Source organism: Schistocerca piceifrons, chromosome 9, assembly GCF_021461385.2.
Source record: "Schistocerca piceifrons isolate TAMUIC-IGC-003096 chromosome 9, iqSchPice1.1, whole genome shotgun sequence".
Taxonomy (NCBI): Eukaryota; Metazoa; Arthropoda; class Insecta; order Orthoptera; family Acrididae; genus Schistocerca; species Schistocerca piceifrons.
The window spans coordinates 61,998,896-62,019,072 of record NC_060146.1 but is presented as its reverse complement, the minus strand read 5'-3'; the positions used below and the strand labels follow the sequence as shown (position 1 = coordinate 62,019,072).

The window sequence follows — 20,177 nt, the reverse complement described above, 5'->3', positions numbered from 1 at the left end:
AGGTTTTGGAGGGAGTGGAGCTGGAAGTGGGAGATTGAGTAGATGGGAGAGACTGGGTTTGTGTGCAATGAGAGGAGGTTGAGGTTTGCTGGAAAGGTTGTGAAGGGTGAGTGAGTTGCCTTTCCGGAGGTGGGAAACCAGGAGATTGGATAGTTTTTTAAGGTGGAGGGTGGCATGCTGCTCTAATTTGCGGTTGGCCTGTAGGAGGATGCTCTGAACAACAGGTGTGGATGTGGGAGAGGAAAGATTGAGGATTTTTATAAAGGATAGGAGTTGATGGGCGTGTTGATTGGCTGAGTGGATGTGTAGGTGAAGGATTAGGTGGGTGAGGGCAATGGATTGTTTGGTTTGGAACTGGTATAGGGACTGATGGAAAGAAGGGTTGCAGCCAGAGATGGGAACTTTAAGTGTGAGGCCTTTGGGGGAGATGCCAAATGTCAGACAAGCCTGAGAAAATAAAATATGGGAGTGTAATCTGGCTAGGGCGAAGGCATGTTTGCGGAGGGAATGTAAATAAAACTTAATGGGGTCGTTGTGAAGGTGTTGTGAGGGTGACATGGTACTAGAAGGTGGAAAGTGGAACACGAGGCTGAAATGAAAATGAGAATAAATATGAAAAAATATATGGGGAGAGATAAAGGTAAAATTAGAAAGCAAATGGAGATCTGGTGTGAAAAAAGGCGAAAAAGGGTTGATTAGGGCTGGGCTATGTTGATCCTGTGGTGAACTTGTGTAGGTAGATAATGATGTGCATAAAGGTTAGGTGGTTGTGTTGCCGCCAAAACACGTTAAAGGGTGGAGAAATTCGGGAAAATTTCGAGAAAACTACGTGAGGATGTATTAAAAGGAGTGGTTTGGTGGTGGCAGATTATGGAAATGAAGCTAACAATTGTTTGATGAAGAAATAATGACGTTAAAACCTGTGGGAAGCGGCTAAAAATGATCGGTGATGTGAGAAAAACGGAAATGGAAATAAAGCAAAAGTTATTAAAACTGCCGAAAGGGTTGTTTAATAGCTGAAAGGAACTGTTTGTGGACTGGAAACGGTGGATTTTATAGCAGCAAAGCGGAAAAAAAAAATTTTTTTTGGTTATGGTTTGGAAGTGATTTACGTATTATTACGTATTATTGAGTGTATATCGACGGGATAAAATTGTATACTGGATTACGGTAAAAAAGGAGAAGGTGAATAGAAAGTGATGGCAAAAACAGAAGGAGGAAATAAGACGACAGAAAAGACTTCGAAATGTAACAGTGACAATAACAATAACGATAACAATAACAAACGTGATTGTTGGCTTCAAATTAATGAGATGAATATAATAGAGGGAAACATTCCACGTGGGAAAAATATATCTAAAAAGAAAGATGATGAACTTACCAAACAAAAGCGCTGGCAGGTCGATAGACACACAAACAAACACAAACATACACACAAAATTCTAGCTTTCGCAACCAATGGTTGCCTCGTCAGGAAAGAGGGAAGGAGAAGGAAAGACAAAAGGATATGGGTTTTAAGGGAGAGGGTAAGGAGTCATTCCAATCCCGGGAGCGGAAAGACTTACCTTAGGGGGAAAAAAGGACAGGTATACACTCGCACACACACACACATATCCATCCACACATACACAGACACAAGCAGACATTTGTAAAGGCAAAGAGTTTGAGCATTTTTTGGGCAGAGATGTCAGTCGGGGCGGATGTACAGAGGCAAAGATGAAGTTGAAAGACAGGTGAGGTATGAGCGGCGGCAAATTGAAATTAGAAATTAGCGGAGATTGAGGCCTGGCGGATAGCGAGAAGAAAGGATATGCTGAAGGGCAAGTTCCCATCTCCGGAGTTCTGACAGGTTGGTGTTAGTGGGAAGTATCCAGATAACCCGGACGGTGTAACACTGTGCCAAGATGTGCTGGCCGTGCACCAAGGCATGTTTAGCCACAGGGTGATCCTCATTACCAACAAACACTGTCTGCCTGTGTCCATTCATGCGAATGGACAGTTTGTTGCTGGTCATTCCCACATAGAACGCTTCACAGTGTAGGCAGGTCAGTTGGTAAATCACATGGGTGCTTTCACACGTGGCTCTGCCTTTGATCGTGTACACCTTCCGGGTTACAGGACTGGAATAGGTGGTGGTGGGAGGGTGCATGGGACAGGTTTTACACCGGGGGCGGTTACAGGGGTAGGAGCCAGAGGGTAGGGAAGGTGGTTTGGGGATTTCATAGGGATGAACTAAGAGGTTGCGAAGGTTAGGTGGACGGCGGAAAGACACTCTTGGTGGAGTGGGGAGGATTTCATGAAGGATGGATCTCATTTCAGGGCAGGATTTGAGGAAGTCGTATCCCTGCTGGAGAGCCACATTCAGAATCTGATCCAGTCCCGGAAAGTATCCTGTCACAAGTGGGGCACTTTTGGGGTTCTTCTGTGGAAGGTTCCGGGTTTGAGGAGATGAGGATGTGGCTCTGGTTATTTGCTTCTGTACCAGGTCGGGAGGGTAGTTACGGGATGCAAAAGCTGTTTTCAGGTTGTTGGTGTAATGGTTCAAGGATTCCGGACTGGAGCAGATTCGTTTGCCACGAAGACCTAGGCTGTAGGGAAGGGACCGTTTGATGTGGAATGGGTGGCAGCTGTCATAATGGAGGTACTGTTGCTTGTTGGTGGGTTTAATGTGGACGGACGTGTGAAGCTGGCCATTGGACAGGTGGAGGTCAACGTCAAGGAAAGTGGCATGGGATTTGGAGTAGGACCAGGTGAATCTGATGGAACCAAAGGAGTTGAGGTTGGAGAGGAAATTCTGGAGTTCTTCTTCACTGTGAGTCCAGATCACGAAAATGTCATCAATAAATCTGTACCAAACTTCGGGTTGGCAGGCCTGGGTAACCAGGAAGGCTTCCTCTAAGTGACCCATGAATAGGTTGGCATACGAGGGGGCCATCCTGGTACCCATGGCTGTTCCCTTTAATTGTTGGTATGTCTGGCCTTCAAAAGTGAAGAAGTTGTGGGTCAGGATGAAGCTGGCTAAGGCAATGAGGAAAGAGGTTTTAGGTAGGGCGGCAGGTGATCGGCGTGAAAGGAAGTGCTCCATCGCAGCGAGGCCCTGGACATGCGGAATATTTGTGTATAAGGAAGTGGCATCAATGGTTACAAGGATGGTTTCCGGGGGTAACAGACTGGGTAGGGATTCCAGGCGTTTGAGAAAGTGGTTGGTGTCTTTGATGAAGGATGGGAGACTGCATGTAATGGGTTGAAGGTGTTGATCTACGTAGGCAGAGATGCGTTCGGTGGGGGCTTGGTAACCAGCTACAATGGGACGGCCGGGATGATTGGGTTTGTGAATTTTGGGAAGAAGGTAGAAGGTAGGGGTGCGGGGTGTTGGTGGGGTCAGGAGGTTGATGGAGTCGGGTGAAAGGTTTTGTAGGGGGCCTAAGGTTCTGAGGATTCCTTGAAGCTCCGCCTGGACATCAGGAATGGGATTGCCTTGGCAAACTTTGTAAGTAGTGTTGTCTGAAAGCTGACGCAGTCCCTCAGCCACATACTCCCGACGATCAAGTACCACAGTTGTGGAACCCTTGTCCGCCGGAAGAATGACGATGGATCGGTCAGCCTTCAGATCACGGATAGCCTGGGCTTCAGCAGTGGTGATGTTGGGAGTAGGATTAAGGTTTTTTAAAAAGGATTGAGAGGCAAGGCTGGAAGTCAGAAATTCCTGGAAGGTTAGGAGAGGGTGATTTTGAGGAAGAGGAGGTGGGTCCCGTAACTACCCTCCTGACCTGGTACAGAAGCAAATAACCAGAGCCACATCCTCATCTCCTCAAACCCGGAACCTTCCACAGAAGAACCCCAAAAGTGCCCCACTTGTGACAGGATACTTTCCGGGACTGGATCAGATTCTGAATGTGGCTCTCCAGCAGGGATACGACTTCCTCAAATCCTGCCCTGAAATGAGATCCATCCTTCATGAAATCCTCCCCACTCCACCAAGAGTGTCTTTCCGCCGTCCACCTAACCTTCGCAACCTCTTAGTTCATCCCTATGAAATCCCCAAACCACCTTCCCTACCCTCTGGCTCCTACCCCTGTAACCGCCCCCGGTGTAAAACCTGTCCCATGCACCCTCCCACCACCACCTATTCCTGTCCTGTAACCCGGAAGGTGTACACGATCAAAGGCAGAGCCACGTGTGAAAGCACCCACGTGATTTACCAACTGACCTGCCTACACTGTGAAGCGTTCTATGTGGGAATGACCAGCAACAAACTGTCCATTCGCATGAATGGACACAGGCAGACAGTGTTTGTTGGTAATGAGGATCACCCTGTGGCTAAACATGCCTTGGTGCACGGCCAGCACATCTTGGCACAGTGTTACACCGTCCGGGTTATCTGGATACTTCCCACTAACACCAACCTGTCAGAACTCCGGAGATGGGAACTTGCCCTTCAGCATATCCTTTCTTCTCGCTATCCGCCAGGCCTCAATCTCCGCTAATTTCTAATTTCAATTTGCCGCCGCTCATACCTCACCTGTCTTTCAACTTCATCTTTGCCTCTGTACATCCGCCCCGACTGACATCTCTGCCCAAAAAATGCTCAAACTCTTTGCCTTTACAAATGTCTGGTTGTGTCTGTGTATGTGTGGATGGATATGTGTGTGTGTGCGAGTGTATACCTGTCCTTTTTTCCCCCTAAGGTAAGTCTTTCCGCTCCCGGGATTGGAATGACTCCTTACCCTCTCCCTTAAAACCCATATCCTTTTGTCTTTCCTTCTCCTTCCCTCTTTCCTGACGAGGCAACCATTGGTTGCGAAAGCTAGAATTTTGTGTGTATGTTTGTGTTTGTTTGTGTGTCTATCGACCTGCCAGCGCTTTTGTTTGGTAAGTTCATCATCTTTCTTTTTAGATATATTTTTCCCACGTGGAATGTTTCCCTCTATTATATATATATATATATATATATATATATATATATATATATATATATATATATATATATATATATATATATATTTTTTCTCTCTCTCTCTCTCTCTCTCTCTCTCTGTGAACTTAAGTTCTATGTGATCTTCCCCAACAAATCCCTCTTTCCTATTTGTGATGAAGGGAAATGTAAGTTACAAAAAATAAGATCGTTTTTCCAACATCCAGTTTTTAACAACAATAATAGGGACTTTTTTTACTGGAGATAAGGCCATTCTCTCTCCTAATTGTAACAGTTGTCTCAATTGAATTTTTCCATTTGATACAATTAAGTACACTATCAAACACAAGACCACATGGAGTTGCAAGTACCATGCATTTAAAATAGTTAACCGAACGACCATCAGAAGTGACTATTAAAGTTACTGAGTAGAATCTAGTTTGTGAAGTATGGATGAATTCTGGGTAGTAACTTTGAAAAATTGACTTGATTTCTTCTGCATGTATGCTATCTGATACGAGAAGAACTGATACAAACTGTTACTAATCCAAGCAGATGAAGTGCATGTTATTGGAAGTGAGATCACATTGGCATGAGTAGGAAAGTGGTGTGATTTTAACCCAAATTTACTGCAGTTCATAATGTTTATTTGTAAGCAGCAGTTTTATTTGCTGTATTCCTCACTGTGTGCAAAATTTTGGCAAAAGAATTTGAAGTGCAGTAACTAGCACAGTGTGTGTTATTTCACATGGTTAAATTTCTGTTGTGACTATTTACAGTGTGGATAGTATGTTAAAACTTCACCTTGTTGTTTAATTGCAGTGTACTTCTATGAGGCATTGTTGTCAGTTATTGTGCTTCTTCAGATAAGGAGAAATTGTGTGCTTTGTACACTGTGCAATTTCTATAACTTCTGCAGCCTTACATTGTTGCCCATGTCAGATACCATGTATGCTTGTGCAAAATTATGTATGTTTGTTTTTTGTGCCAAAAGTAACACCAGTGATGTCTGTCTTGTTGTGAGCTTCATAACAAGATGTTACCATTGTTATGTTGTTGCAAGTATTGTTATTATTTAATGATGATGATGATAATAATAATAATAATAATAATAATAATATTGCAGGTCTGTGTTAGTATTTAGTAGTTTTTGTGATTTTTCTGGTTTGGCAACACCTCTCAATTTCTCATTTCCAAGACTGTTACATGGTTTTGACTGAATATGTACATGTTCAGTTCAGTAGGATATAAAGTGTCACACTACTAATTGTGTTGCTGTCAAAAAAACAGAACTGTATGAAAGGATTATCCTGGGGGCTCTAAAATGATACAGAGGGCATAAAAAATGTTGGGGAAGTTTTCAGAACACACATCTCATAGACAGAGGTAGAAACTTACATTATGTGCATTATCCACAAGTCTTCATAGTACATTTTTTATGCAAGCGCAGGAACAGAATATATTAGCATACCAGTTGAAACTCTTCCTTATATAAAATGTTCAAAATGCGTTCCATTAACACTGTTACGTGCATGGTATTAACACACACACACACACACACACACACACACACACACACACACACACACACACACACATACACACAAGAAAGAATGATATCTCTTCTACACTCCCTATTTTTCACAAAGCCTCTTTTTCACTCTACAGCTTTCCTCTAGTGAAACACGAGGGCATGTATAGCCTGTCAGTACCACTCCTTGTTCTGGTCACGAAGCCATTTGTTTAATGTGCAAATCACCACGCATCCTTTAATTGCAACTCTGAGGGACCTAGGTCACGACTGTAGGGTGGCTAGGCCAACACTGTCTAACCCTTTTTAGTGACGTGTTCCAAAGTCATCAAACTTGTGTGAGGCCGAGCATCATCATGTTGAATCAATCAATCACCTGGATTGTTATATCACAGAGGTCACTGGAAGTGCTTCTTGAATTTAGTTAATGTGTTCACATATGCTTCAGAATTAATGGTGCTTTCACTGTATGCATTATATGCTTGTGAATGAACATATCAGCAATCTGCTTCCTGTCAGGCGTGACAGCCAGAGATGGTCACTCTGAACACTGCAAATCTTGGAGTCCTGCCAAGCCACATTCTCGTAATGGCCTTGCCCTCTTTGCCCAATTACTAACTGTACTTCTGTTAACTTAAGGTGCTCCAGAAATTGCACACAAACATTTGGGGATGATCCCAACAGTTTCTTTCTCTGCAGTGAGAAATTCAGTGATAACACACTGCTTTTGAAGTACATCACTTACCAATGCCATAATGAAACACTCCTGCAGCTAAGCGAAGTACATCACTTACCAATGCCATAATGAAACACTCCTGCAACTAAGCTATCTGTCAGAGGAAACTAAAAGTTTGCATGTGCACACTGGAAACTTCAAATAATTCTTACCTAAAGTTTCACATTTGTACCTTTGTTGTTTGAGAAAAAAATTGTGGTGTATAATTTTCTTGGTGACTCTTGTAGGTCTGAAAGGTAGGTAGCATGCCCGTTTAATATTTATCTGCACACTTATTGGCAGTACTACCCCAAGATAAGTACTGACCAGCAATTCTGTTTCTTAAATTATAAGTGTTCTCAAGTGACTTTTTGTTTCATAAGGTTTCAGAAATTCTTCTTGTTTACAGAGGCAGAAGAGTATCCTGCCTTGTAGGACAGTAGTATCAGCTGAATACTTACCACTATTCTCCATATGTGACAGGCCCATTGGATGGAATGTACCAGGGACAAACCATCAAGGTTCCCATGCTCAGCCTCCTGGTCCAGGCTGGAATTTGCCAGGAACAAACACGAACAAGCAGCCTCCTGGACCAGGCTTTAACATCCCAGGGACAAACACAAACAAGCAACCTCCTGGACCGGGCTTCAATGTGCCGGGCACGAACCCGAACCAACAAGGTTCGCATGCTCAGGCTCCTGGCCCCGGCTGGAATGTTCCAGGCGGCAGTGCCAAGCAGCAGCCTTCAGCCTCTGACCTCAACCCACCCCATCAGGTACAGCAGGGCTGGAACGTAGGAAGGTGAGTGCTGTGTTGCAAGTTAAATCTATCATACATAGGGTACTCAGTTTTGCAAACCTGCCTTGCTCCAGAATTACTATTTTCATAAAGATCATTGTCATCCCTGCCACCACTGCCATGCTCCCGCCTCTGTACCAACACCCTCACCACCTATAACTAAATGTTTCATCTACTTTTGAAAAAAAAATGCAAGTGTTATTAATAATTCCATTAAGCAGGTGATTTTGTTGGTAAGACAACAGAATTTGGTGAAACTAATCTCATCAGAACAGCATTGATACTTGTCTTCCATGGTGAATAAACAGCTCCAAGACCCTTAACTGTAAGAAATAATCTGACTTAGAATTTGTACATTTTTCCATTTATCATTCCAGGTACTACAAACAAAGTTCACAATTTCAGGTAATGATCAATTTCCAGTTTGTATGTAAATTAAAGTCCAGTCTCCATCAAAAACAATTTGAACTGAACTGAGCCATGCTAACACAATACTGAGAGATCAAATACAACCAAACAAACACTGCTGAACAGTTAAATGTGCATTAGCTGTTTATAAATTTTTTAATAATACAGGAGCATATATCATCATTAACAAGATCAAATACAATTAAAGCTGTTGCTTTACAAAGAATTATTAACTTCGTGCAGTGTTTTTGAGTGATTAAACCTCAATCTTAATGCTTGAAAGTACATCTGTTTGTAATTGTAAATACTGAAAAAATAACCAGTGAAATATAATTATAATGGTTTGTCAATTACAAAATAATTTTTCCTATTGATAATTTTGCATGTAAATTCATTCCAAAATTAGTGTTAACATTTTTAGAAGAATTTCATGATATTCATTATATTTGTGTGTAAATGATTTCTTAAACAAGTTTTTCATTATTCCTGAAAGGTTATTGAAATGCTATTGAAATGATGGGTTCCTTTTGTTTACTTGCAGCTATTAACAAAATGTAAAATCTTATAAGAACTGATATTAGCACAAAATAAATATAAAACATTTAGTAAACATTTAATTATGGCTCAGAACTAGCAAAATAAAAAATCTTTTGTTAGCAAATTGATATAAATATGAAAAAATACACATAATTAGAGTGTTTACTAATTGGAAACAGTCTTCTCCAGTTCTACCAGACATTGGCAGTTATACTGTACACTGTTGCTGTGACTCCACCATTTGACACCCACTGCTGGAAAGGGTCTCCTCCAGATGTTTCCCTGTGTAATGTAATGGAGTTAATTGCATATATATTGCTGCTGTATGTTTTCTAATCTACCACTTTACATTAGGTTATTTCACCATTCTTTTCTTGTCACCTGTAGCCCAGAAAAGGATTTCCTTTGTTCAGGTTCCATGTGTTTGCCAGGCTGTATGCCCCTCCCACATCTCCTCTCCACTTTGTTCCTGATGCATTTGTTTACATTCCTGTCTCTCCTATTTATTCGCATCATGCATGTCTCCAGTACTCACTTGGAACTCCTTAGTTTTTGAATGTTTTTCCCATTGGAAGTCCATGTCTCACTACCACAAGTAAAAACTATAATAGACACTGATTACTGAACTCCTTTTTCAGATTCATTTGCAGCTTTGTTTTTCATTTTAACCCTCTGTCTGCCTTTTCCTTTTGCTGTCCATTCAGTCAATCTTTTCAGCTTCCCTAAATGAAAAGAAACTCATCAACAACTGATTCTGTCACTTCAGACTTCTAATATATCGATTGTACCTCATTACAATTCTGTTATGGTTGAGTTTCAGTCCTAGTTTAAATGTGTTCTGGATATAGTGTATCAATTCATACATGCATTAAGTTCTTTACAACCTATAAAGAAGATAAATGTTTGAGGATTTACAAGATGATGAGTTTTATATTAGCACTTACAAACAGCTTTTTGTAACTACCTCTGGAAGCTGTTATAGAATGTCTGAAAAGGAACTGTATTTAGGGATTTTTTCCCCTCAGAAATTCCAATTGAAATAAAACAATTCCAATGCTTGCAAACACATAATTGTACAAAGTTTTAGGTAGTCTGTGTACAAATGTGGGGGTAATTTATCCCTGCTCAGTCATACAGGCATTTGATTTATTATACTCATTGAGTATTGAAGGCTGTGTCTTCTTCCTAAATTGTAAGTTGGTGGATTAATTATCTATTCTACAAATTTGAAATTTTGTTCTTTTGTTGTGGAATTGTATTGATGTTAAAGATGAAACATGACTATACCATTTATCTGTGATGCAGAAGTGACCTTCATGTGAAATTTTCTTGAGTGGCACTTTTTTAAAAGAGAAATAGTGTTTCCTTTGCAGTTCACTGTGCGTAGATGTTTCAAAATGAGTCAATGATTTTATACGAAATACAGATATTATGTCATGAAAGGTATAATGTACATTGCTAATAACAGAGACTGTTTGGATTTATATGATAAAAATTATGTTTCCTGAAACCTCAGAGCAACTGATTGCTGAAAATTTATTTTTCAGATTGCTATCACCAATACAAAAATAGAAGTAATGCATATGATATTCTTCAGTTGTATGCAAAACATTTTTCAGATTTGTTTCTTCTCTCCATGCTGGTCTCTAAATCTCTGCATAAGAACTGCAACATATACACGGCCCAGGCACATTAATGTGACCATGTGCAATAACCACTTGCAGATGGCAGTGGCAGCACTAGAAGTGGAGAAAGCATGTTAAGGAGATGTGGAAAACAGTGCAGCCGTTGTCCTAATGTGAAACAGAGTGATTTATCTGATGTCCAAAAGGGCACGATCAGTGGCTTTTGGGCCAAGGTTGCCACTACCCATAACTGGCGCCAAGGGTTCTGTGGCTCACCATGGGCCATAGGCGACAGGTGAATGCCAATACTGCAACTGGACATCCACTTGCCTAATTATAACCTTCTTTCACATGTGTGTTCTGCCACCAATTGACGAGTAGACTTTTTACCTATCCTACAAATATCTACATCTACATGTATACTCTGCAAGCCACCCAACAGTGTGTGGCGGAGGGCACTTTACGTGCCACTGTCATTAACTCCCTTTCCTGTTACAGTAGTTTATGGTTCGCGGGAAGAACAACTGCCGGGAAGCCTCTGTGCACACTGGAATCTCTCTAATATTACATTCGTGATCTCCTCGGGAGGTATAAGTAGAGGGAAGCAATATGTTCGATACCTCATCCAGAAATGCACCCTCTCGAAACCTGGACAGCAAGCTACACCGCGATGCAGAGCGCCTCTCTTGCAGAGTCTGCCACTTGAATTTGCTAAACATCTCTGTAACGCTATCATGCTTACCAAATAACCATGTGACAAAAAGCGCCGCTCTTCTTTGGATCTTCTCTGTCTCCTCTGTCAACCCGACCTGGTACGGATCCCACACTGATGAGCAGTACTCAAGTATAGGTCGAACGAGTGTTTTGTAAGCCACCTCGTTTGTTGATGGACTACATTTTCGTTGATGGACTACATTTTCTACGGACTCTTCCAATGAATCTCAACCTGGCACCCGCCTTACCAACAATTAATTTTATATGATCATTCCACTTCAAATCGTTCCGTACGCATACTCCCAGATATTTTACAGAAGTAACTGCTACCAGTGTTTTGTTCCGCTATCATATAATCATACAATAAAGGATCCTTCTTTCTATGTATTCGCAATACATTACATTTGTCTACGTTAAGGGTCGGTTGCCACTCCCTGCACCAAGTGCCTATCCGCTACAGATCTTCCTGCATTTCGCTGCAATTTTCTAATGCTGCAACTTCTCTGTATACTACAGCATCATCCGTGAAAAGCCACATGGAACTTCCCACACTATCTACTAGATAGATTTTCTTGGCATGATGCATCTGCCAGCAGGACAAAGCAACATGTCACACAGCTTGCATTGTACAGGTGGCCTTTTCAGATGCATCACATTTTATGCTTCATGGGACAGATGGCCGTATGCATGTATGAATCGTCTGAAAGCAAAGACGCTGCAAGCAGGAGGTAGCGTTATGGTCTGCAGAATGTTTTTCATGGCATTCCCTGGGTTATCTCATCATTCTGGAAGACACAGTGGCTCAACATAAGTGTCCATCCATCCTTGGGGAGCGTGTCCATCCCTATAAGCAGTTTAATGTAATTGGATAGATAAAATCTACTCACCAAGCGGCAGCATAACACACACATAAAAGAAGGTTATCACTAGGCAAACTTTTGGAGCCAATGGCTCTTTCCTCAGGCAGAAGGGTTGAAGGGGAAGGAAGAGGGGTTAAGGAAAAGGACAGGACAGGTCTAGGAAAAGGGATAGATTTTGGAAAAGTCACCCAGACTGAACTGGATGAGATTTGAAAACTTGAGAGCTTAAAGGTGGAATACATGGTAATATGTAAGACAGACATTACTGCTAATGTGTACTGCTACTGTCTAAGAGCTAAGTGCATTGTTTGTAACAGAGTTGGGAGGGGGACATCGAAATCTAGACAAATAAGAAAATGAAAGATGTGGAAAACTAAAATGGAGTGAAGAAAGGAGTAATTACTGTGAAGAAACGCTGACACAGAAGAAATCAACATAAATTAAGGCCAGGTGGTGAGAATCCATGACATATTGTAGTGTGTTCCCACCTGCAGAGCTTGAGAAACTGATGTCTGGGGCAAGAATCCAGATGGCACATGTGGTGAAACAGGCCCTGAAGTCATGACTGTTATGTTGCAGAGCATGCTCTGCAACAAGATATTGTGTGTTGCCAGTATACATCCTCTGCCTACGCCCATTCATTTTAACTGACACCTCAGTGGTAGTCATGCTGATGTAAAAGGCTGAACAGTGTTCCATAACAGCTGGTAAATGGCACGTGTCATTTCATAGGTGGCTCTTCCTTTGATAATATATGTTTTGCCAGTTACAGGGCTAGTATAGGTGGTGGTAGGAGGTGCTTAGGGGAAGTCTTGAAGTGAGGATGTTCACAGGGGTAGGAGCCATAGGGGAGGGAGATTGATGCAGAAGGAGCATAGGATCTGATAAGAATATTATAGAGATTGGGAGGCAACAAAAAGCTATTCTAGATGTGGTGGGTATAATCTTAAAGACAATGGATTTCATATCAGGACATGATTTTAGGAAGTCACGGCCTTGTCAAAGTAGCTGATTAATACATTCCAGACCAGCATAAACCTGAGTTACCAGTAATGTGCTCCAAAGCTGGTTTTTGGAGGGATTAGCAGTACCAGGATTGGTTGTGAGAATGGTGGTGTATCGGTGTAATGACTCTGCATCTGAACAAATACGTCTGCCTCTAATGCCAAGGCTGTATGGGAGCGAACATTTGATGTGGAAAAGTTGGCAACTGTCAAAATGTAAGTACTGTTGTTTGTTAGTAGGTTTAATGTGGACAAAAGTGTGTAGCTGGCCTTCAGTGAGGATGAGATCAACATCATGGAAAGTGGCATGGGATTCAGAATAGGACCATGTGATTGGGTAGAGGTATTCAGAAGTTCCAAGAATTTTAACAGATCAGCCCTACCATGAGTCCATATGGTAAAGATGTCATCAGTGTATCTAAACCAAACCAGGGGTTGAAGACTTACGGATCCCAGGACAGTCCCCTCCAAGTGACCCACAAAAAGGTTGGCACGGGAAGGGAGTCATCCTGATTCCCATGGCCATACCCCTGATCTGTTTGTATGTCTGCCTGTCTAAGGTGAAGTTGTTATTGGTAAGTAAAAGTTGATTAACATGAGTAGGAAGGATGTCATAGTTTTGGAATCAGGTGGGCGCTGACTGAGAAAATGGTCAGTAGCAGATAGACCATGTGTGTGGGGGATGTTGGTACAGAGGGAAGTGGCATCAGTGTTGACAAGAAAGGTGTGTGGTGGAAGTGGGATGGACAAGGAAATGGTTGGTATCTTTGATATCGGAGGGAAGCCTTCGTACTTTGGGTTGCAAGTGCTGATCAGCTAAGGCAGATGTACATTCAGTAGGTTCTTTGAAGCCAGCAACTTTAGGATGGCCAGGATGATTGGGTTTGTGGATCTGAGGATGAAGGTAAAAGGTGGTGGTGAATGGTTTGGGAGGGTGAGAAGTTCTGTGGATTGAGGTGTTAGTCCTTGTGAGGGGCCTGAGGCTTTAAGGGGGGACTGCAGGTCAGTTTGAATCACAGGAATGGGATCGTGATGGCAGATGCAGTATGTAGAGGCGTCAGACAGCTGGTGTAGACCTGCACTAACATACTCCTTTTGGTTATGTACCGCAGTGATCGATACTATGTCTGCTGGAAGGATAATGATGTAGTCATCAACGTTTAGGGAATGTAGAGCCTGGACTTCTGCAGAGGACAGGTTAGGGTTATGTTGCAAGGACCTGAGGAAGGGCTGTGAAGGAATGCTGGATGTGGGGAATTCTTGGAAGACTTGTAAGGGATGATTTGAGGTGGTGGATAAAGTTGAGATCGTGGTTGGGACTGTTCAGGACAGGGTTCAGTGATAGGTTTGCTGTTGGAAAGGTTTTGGTATTGGGTTGCAAAGTGATATCTGCACTTGATATTGCTTGTGAAAAAGTAGGTCCTTCACCAAAGCAGTGTGATCGACAGTTGGTTTAGGGTTGAAAGTGAGACCCGTGGATAATACAGGAATGCGGAGAACTTTAGATGAGAGGTTGGACACTGCACTGTTGTGACTGGTTCTTATGATTATGGCTTATTCTTGGTCTGGGAGGCAGTGTGATGTTAAGGAGGTTGGCCAAGTTTGGTTTGTAGGAGAGGAGTGGCTGCTTAAGGAGCTGCAGGGGGACAGGAAAGGGAACATAGGTAGTTTAGGAGAAGGTGGGATAGTTTTTTGAGGTGAAGTCTGGCATGTTGTTGCAGTTTGAAGTTCAAACTGCAACTGCATGCCAGACTTCACCCCAAAAAGCTATCCATCCTTCTCCTAAACTTCCTTTAACAGTGGTGTTTCCCTTCCTGACCCTTGGCAGCTTCCTAAACGGCTAAGAGCTAAGTGCATTGTATGTAACAGAGACAGAAAGGGAATGGCGAGAAACAGACAGGTAAGAAAATGAAAGATGTAGAAAACTAAAATGGAGTGAAGACAGGAGTAGTTATAGTGAAGAAATGCTGAGACAAAACAAATTAACATAAATTAAGGCAAGGTGGGTGGCGAGAACCAAGAAAATGTTGTAGCGCTAATTCCCACCTGCGGAGTTCTGAGAAACTGGTGTCTGGGAACCTCTACAGTCCTTCGCCTTCAATCCTTCTGCCTGAAGAAGAAGCCACTGGCTCCGAAAGCTTGCCTAATTATAAGCTTCTTTCACATGTGTGTTCTGCCACCGATTGACGAGTAGATTTTCTTACCTATCCTACAAACAGTTTTCCTTGGCACGATGGCATCTACCAGCAGGACAAAGCAACATGTCACACAGCTTGCATTGTACATGTCTGGTTTTAAGAGCACCTGGATGAGGTGACCATAATCCTCTGACCACAAGACTCCCAGGAGTTAAATCCATTCGAGAATCTGTGGGACCAGCTCGATCGGGCTGATTACACTTTGGATGTTCATCTGAGAAACCTAATGCAGCTGGCCACAGCACTGGAGTTGGCAGGGCTCCACATACCTGTTGGTAGCTTCCACAATCTCACGGACTCTCTTCCGGCACATCTCGCAGCAGTCTGCACTGTGAAACGTTGTTGTTCAGGATTTTGACAGATGGTCACCTCTATGTGGTTGGACAGTGTGTAATTTTAAGCCTGCTTACTTTATTCAGTGCTGAAAGACCTGAGTCGAAACAAGGCCCTGGGAGTAGACAACATTACATTAGAACTACTGACAGCCTTGGGAGAGCCAGTCCTGACAAAACTCTACCGTCTGGTGAGCAAGATGTATGAGACATGCGAAATACCCTCAGACTTCAAGAACAATATAATTATTCCAATCCCAAAGAAAGCAGGTGTTGACAGATGTGAAAATCACCGAACTATCAGTTTAATAAGTCACAGCTGCAAAATACTAACACGAATTCTTTACAGACGAATGGAAAAACTGGTAGAAGCATACCTCGGGGAAGATCAGTTTGGATTCCGTAGAAATGTTGGAACACGTGAGGCAATACTGACCCTACGACTTATCTTAGAAGAAAGAGTAATGAAAGGCAAACCTACGTTTCTAGCATTTGTAGACTTCGAGAAAGCTTTTGACAATGTTGATTGGAATACTCTCTTTCAAATTCTGAAGGTGGCAGGGGTAAAATACAGGGAGCGAAAGGCTATTTACAATTTGTACAGAAAGGAGATGGCAGTTATAAGGGTTGAGGGGTATGGAAGGGAAGCAGTGGTTGGGAAGGGAATGAGACAGGGTTGTAGCCTATCCCCGATGTTATTCAATCTGTATATTGAGCAAACAATAAAGGAAACAAAAGAAAAGTTCAGAGTATGTATTAAAATCCATGGAGAAGAAATAAAAACTTTGAGGTTCGCCGATGACATTGTAATTCTGTAAGAGACAGCAAGGGACTTGGAAGAACAGTTGAACGGAATGGACAGTGTCTTGAAAGGAGGGTATAAGATGAACATCAACAAAAGCAAAACGAGGATAATGGAATGTAATCGAATTAAGTCGGGTGATGCTGAGGGAATTAGATTAGGAGGTGAGACACTTAAAGTAGTAAAAGAGTTTTGCTATTTGGGGAGCAAAATAGCTGATGATGGTCGAAGTAGAGAGCATATAAAATATAGACTGGCAATGGCAAGGAAAGCGTTTCTGAGGAAGAAAAATTTGTTAACATCGAGTATAGAATTAAGTGTCAGGAAGTCATTTCTGAAAGTATTTGTGTGGAGTGTAACCATGTATGGAAGTGAAACGTGGACGATAAATAGTTTGGACAAGAAGAGAATAGAAGCTTTAAATGTGGTGCTACATAAGAATGCTGAAGATTAGATGGGTAGATCACATAAGTAATGAGGAGGTATTGAATGGAATAGGGGAGGAGTTTGTGGCACAGCTTGACTAGAAGAAGGGATTGGTTGGTAGGACATGTTCTGAGGCATCAAGGTATCACTAATTTGGTATTGGAGGGCAGCGTGGATGGTAAAAATCGTATAGGAAGACCAAGAGATGAATACACTAAGCAGATTAAGAAGGAATTAGGCTGCAGTAGGTACTGGGAGATGAAGCAGCTTGCACAGGCTAGAGCAGAATGGAGAGCTGCATCAAACCAGTCTCAGGACTGAAGACCACAACAACATACTTTATTCAAGCTTTGGTCTCCCTTCACTCCCTCCAAAACTAAACTGGCTCTTGATTGATGCCACACAGAATATAATCTAATTAATGTAAAATCTGCAACTTAAAACCCTTGTGTTCAGCTAGGAGGGATGGACTGGCTGTAAATTGTGACAAACACTTTCTGTGGCCTCAAGCCTACTTTGCACAAGTTTTTGGTGAAACTTTCAGGATCCATCACACACTAACTTGTAAGTGTGTGTTAATAACAGCCATCACAAGAGATGGTGGAAACACCTTATTGGTAGACACAATGTATTGCGACGAGCCGAAACTACTTTCGTCCGCCCGCAACAGTGGGTTCTTTGATTGCTCTGGAAGAAGGTTCATCATACTAGAACACATGAAGCATTAGTTCACTTTATTACATAAATGAATAAAAGATTTACTTAACTTTGACACTGTTCTTTGTGACGGGAGCACTGGATAATTTACAACTGTCATTGACTATTACTTGATGCACTAAGTAACAGACTGTTCTCTTGAGGTAGAATGTTCATCATTTACAACAGAACATTTCATCCCAAACTTTAACTGTCACTGTCTTGCACTATGATGTTGACTACTGTAGCTGAGGTCACAAACGGGACACAGAGCTCTTGCAGGCTCAACGTTTATTGACCTCAGTGTGAGGGTGCTGCTGTGCTTAGAGGGGAGATGTGGTCTCGGGGAGTGTTTCCCATACATCCTTGTGGATTGCAACAAGACCTCCCTAATGTCTGTGATACTGATTTGCATTGCCAACTTTGGTGTGGCACAGCGATCTGTGGGTGCTACTACACGTTGATGTTCCAAAGTTTTCACTTAGATCGCAGGAGAAATATTCAACATAACAACTACCTTAACACACTATGTGCTAACAGTGATCAGACTGAATTTTTGAAGAAGACCATGTCATTTTCATGGGAAAACACACTCAAAGACTTTATAAGAAATTTAATGTGAAATTTTCTTCTTATTCTTTTGCTGTATCTTGGTAGATTTCAGGCTCAAACAAACAGTAAATAATGGGAAATGAAGCTTTTAGCTTCTAGGCTAACATAGCTAGCTGGCTACAGATCTGTATATCATCACAATCTAGATTCCACTTTCAAGTAAATTGGCTTTGCCAAAATGCAACTGAATTAAATCCTTTCAAACTAACCTAAACCTTGGACTACACTACAGATAAATTGCCTTAAATGTAAAGTCTGCCTTTGAGATGGAGCCATTAATAATAGTTAAAGACTGACAGTGTTAAAGTGCTGTGTATACTAATAAAAGAAAGTGCTGTAAATGGCAGAAACAGAAATTGAAAGTACCGTCCATAAAAGGTGCATAGTTTGTATCATTTTGTCATCACAACCAGTATTAGTATATCAGATGACATCATTAAGAACATACTAATAGAACAGGCACAGGTACAAATTATGTATATATTTTATTGGTTACCATATAATATCCTCCTGTACTCTGTTTCAGGTGTGACACTTTGATACTTTTGCATTATATTGTGAACAAGTACAGCACAGTGATGGTCCATGTAAAGTTTAGCCCTGATTTTATGTGGTGCTGTTTCGATTTTGTTAATCAAAAATAGTACAGTAGTATTACTTTGAGAGGAAAGGTATTTTGAGCAGTTGTGTAGCAGAATATCAACAATGTAGGAAAACACAGATTGCTACAAATCGTAAAGAAGACATGTCAAGTTGCAGACAGGCACATTTAAAAGACACTCACACAACGCTTTTGGCCACAGCCTTAGTCGGTAAAAGAGAGACATACACACTGTTCTGGCATGAGATGCTGGAGTTGTCAATTATATGTGCAAGAGGTGTGATTGTGTGTGCTTGGGGGGGGGGGGGGCTGAAAGCTTTATGTGAGTGTCTTGTAATTGTGCATGTCTGCAACTTGATCTGTCTTCTTTACGGTAAGTAGCAACCTGTCTTTTCGTAAGTTGTTGTTATTCCTACTTGGAGTTTTCATTGTTTGTATAGCAGTATATTTTTGTTGCAGTGGTACGGGAAGCAAGACAGCTGACTACCCACGGCAGCCACCATACAACCCCAATTATCATGGGACACAACAGGCACCACCTCCTTATAACCCAAATTATCACGGCACTCAACAGGCACCGCCACCGTACAACCCAAATTACCACGGCACGCAGCAGGCCCCACCACCGTACAGCCCTCCAGGCCATGCTCCCCCTGCCTACAATCCAAACCAGCCACCTCCAGCGTACAGCCCAGGCCACCCGCCAGCCTATCCGGGCTACCCGACCCATCAGGCTGGATACCCTGGCTACCAACAGGGCTACTCCGGCTATCAAAACCATCCGGGTGGTTACTCTGGGTATCCTGGCCATTACGGAGGCTACCATCAGGGTTACCCATCGTACTCGGGGGGTGGTGGTAGTGGTGGTGGTGGTTACTATGGCTACCAGCAAGGTTACCCTGGATCTCCAGGCTTTGGTCATTATCCGGGTGGCTACTATCCTGGTGGTGGCTCACAGTGGAGTCCTCCGGGCTACACCTCCAGCTACAGTATGATGCCAGGGCTCTTCGGTGGATATGGCGGTGGAGGCGGCGGCTTTTTCTCGTCGAGCTACCATTCCAGCCCATTTGGATACTCGAAGAGTTATTTCAGGCCAAGTTTCCCGATGATCATCTTCTTGCCGATGCCACAGTGAGTACTGCTAAGGATATCAGTTTATTTTTATTTCTATAATTATCTTATTTCCTTTATTATTAAGCACACTGAACAAAATATTAGGCATCTGATTGAAAGAGTCTGCTGATTCTTTTGGAGATCTGTAGATGTTGTGGGACTGGTACCAGATGGTCATGTGACCCTCCACCTCTGACGTAAGTCAGGGCAGTGTAGTGCATAGTGACCAGATGGTCATGTGGAATCTGTACAGTGAGATAGATCAGCATGGAGACTTGATAGAATGGCAG

General features: G+C 42.3%; 1 protein-coding gene across 3 annotated transcripts in view; it reads left to right on the top strand.

The window, feature by feature from the left end:
* The window catches only part of LOC124716897, a 289,921-nt gene that overhangs the window by 222,561 nt on the left and 47,183 nt on the right, over positions 1-20,177 (top strand). For all 3 annotated transcript variants that reach the window (XM_047243455.1, XM_047243453.1, XM_047243452.1), the window contains 2 exons: positions 7,645-7,962; positions 19,234-19,905. In XM_047243455.1, coding sequence (XP_047099411.1) covers positions 7,645-7,962; positions 19,234-19,905 — 990 coding nt within the window. The remainder of the gene's footprint in view (positions 1-7,644; positions 7,963-19,233; positions 19,906-20,177) is intronic.